Source organism: Halictus rubicundus, unplaced genomic scaffold, assembly GCF_050948215.1.
Source record: "Halictus rubicundus isolate RS-2024b unplaced genomic scaffold, iyHalRubi1_principal scaffold0800, whole genome shotgun sequence".
NCBI lineage: Eukaryota > Metazoa > Arthropoda > Insecta > Hymenoptera > Halictidae > Halictus > Halictus rubicundus.
The window spans coordinates 23,228-24,369 of NW_027489341.1; the positions used below are offsets into that span (position 1 = coordinate 23,228).

Sequence of the window (1,142 nt, forward strand, 5' to 3'; positions counted from 1 at the left end):
TAGAGGATAGGATAGGATAGAGGATAGGATAGGGTAGAGGATAGGATAGGATAGAGGATAGGATCGGATAGAGGATAGGATAGGATAGAGGATAGGTTCGTATAGAGGATAGGATAGGTGATTGGATAGGATAGAGGATAGGATAGGATTGAGGATAGGATAGGATAGTGGATAGGATAGGATAGAGCAAACGATAGAGGATAGGATAGAGAATAGGATAGGATAGATGATAGTATAGGATGGAGGATAGGATAGGGTAGAGGATAGGATAGAGAATAGGGCTTCCATGGGCTACTAGAAATTGAGGGTCATCGTACCTCTGCCTTAAACGCGACCAAGCTAACTTGTAATTTGTGGCTGACACGCCAAATGACTCTAGTATTCGCGCAGCCGGACCGGACAACGAAGAAACTAAATAGTTGAATCGATCTATGTCGTTCAATTTGTCGCAGTCGTGAACTAGTGATGTGAAAGTGTCCCGAAATCGAATCCACTGACTACAATTGCCATCGAAGGTGGGAATCTTTATTACGGGCAAACGAATCTCGGGGTACGAATCTGAAGGCGTAGGAGTAGGATTGCTAGTTGATGCACTATTACTTGCAGATTCACCGCGAGCAGCAATCAATCGCCTTTCGGCGTGAGAAAGTGTGTTAAAATACGTGTTTTCAAATTGCTCACGCTCAGCAAGATGCGTTTCCAATGCAGGAGTTCCTACGACGGATGCTTCAATTTGCGTTTGAACTCTATCAAATTTGTCGTATAGACCCTCATTTTTTCGAACGCGCTTCTCGAAAGATACTATGTCCGCGTTGACATCGGCTGACTCTACGAACTTTCTAAAAATTGTCAGCATAGCCTTAGCGGCCCCGCGTTCGGAAATTAAACCTTTGAATTGAGCTTCCATACTTGTACACTATTGCGAACTCAAGTTAAAACCAAGGAAAAACTTACGGAGAATGACAGGAGTGGATCAGCGCTAACAAACGACTTCAGCAGGATCGTCTCACGGGATGCTCGTCGGTTCCTGGCAGTCAGCTAGTTCCAGAGAGCGGCCGTGTTCCAAGTACGTCTTGGGCACGCAAACGCCTTCCTGGAAACTGCAGGCTTGATGACGGCAGCTACAGTCCCATAGTCTCCTG

At 45.7% G+C, this 1,142-nt stretch overlaps 1 protein-coding gene across 1 annotated transcript; it reads right to left on the reverse strand.

Moving 5' to 3' along the window:
- Positions 1-317: 317 nt before the first annotated feature.
- Positions 318-907, reverse strand: LOC143364648 (uncharacterized; the record flags this gene model as incomplete). Its single annotated transcript, XM_076804881.1, has 1 exon — positions 318-907. A coding segment is annotated over exon 1 (590 nt), but the record flags the coding sequence as incomplete, so codon positions are not given.
- Between the last annotated feature and the right edge of the window lie 235 nt (positions 908-1,142).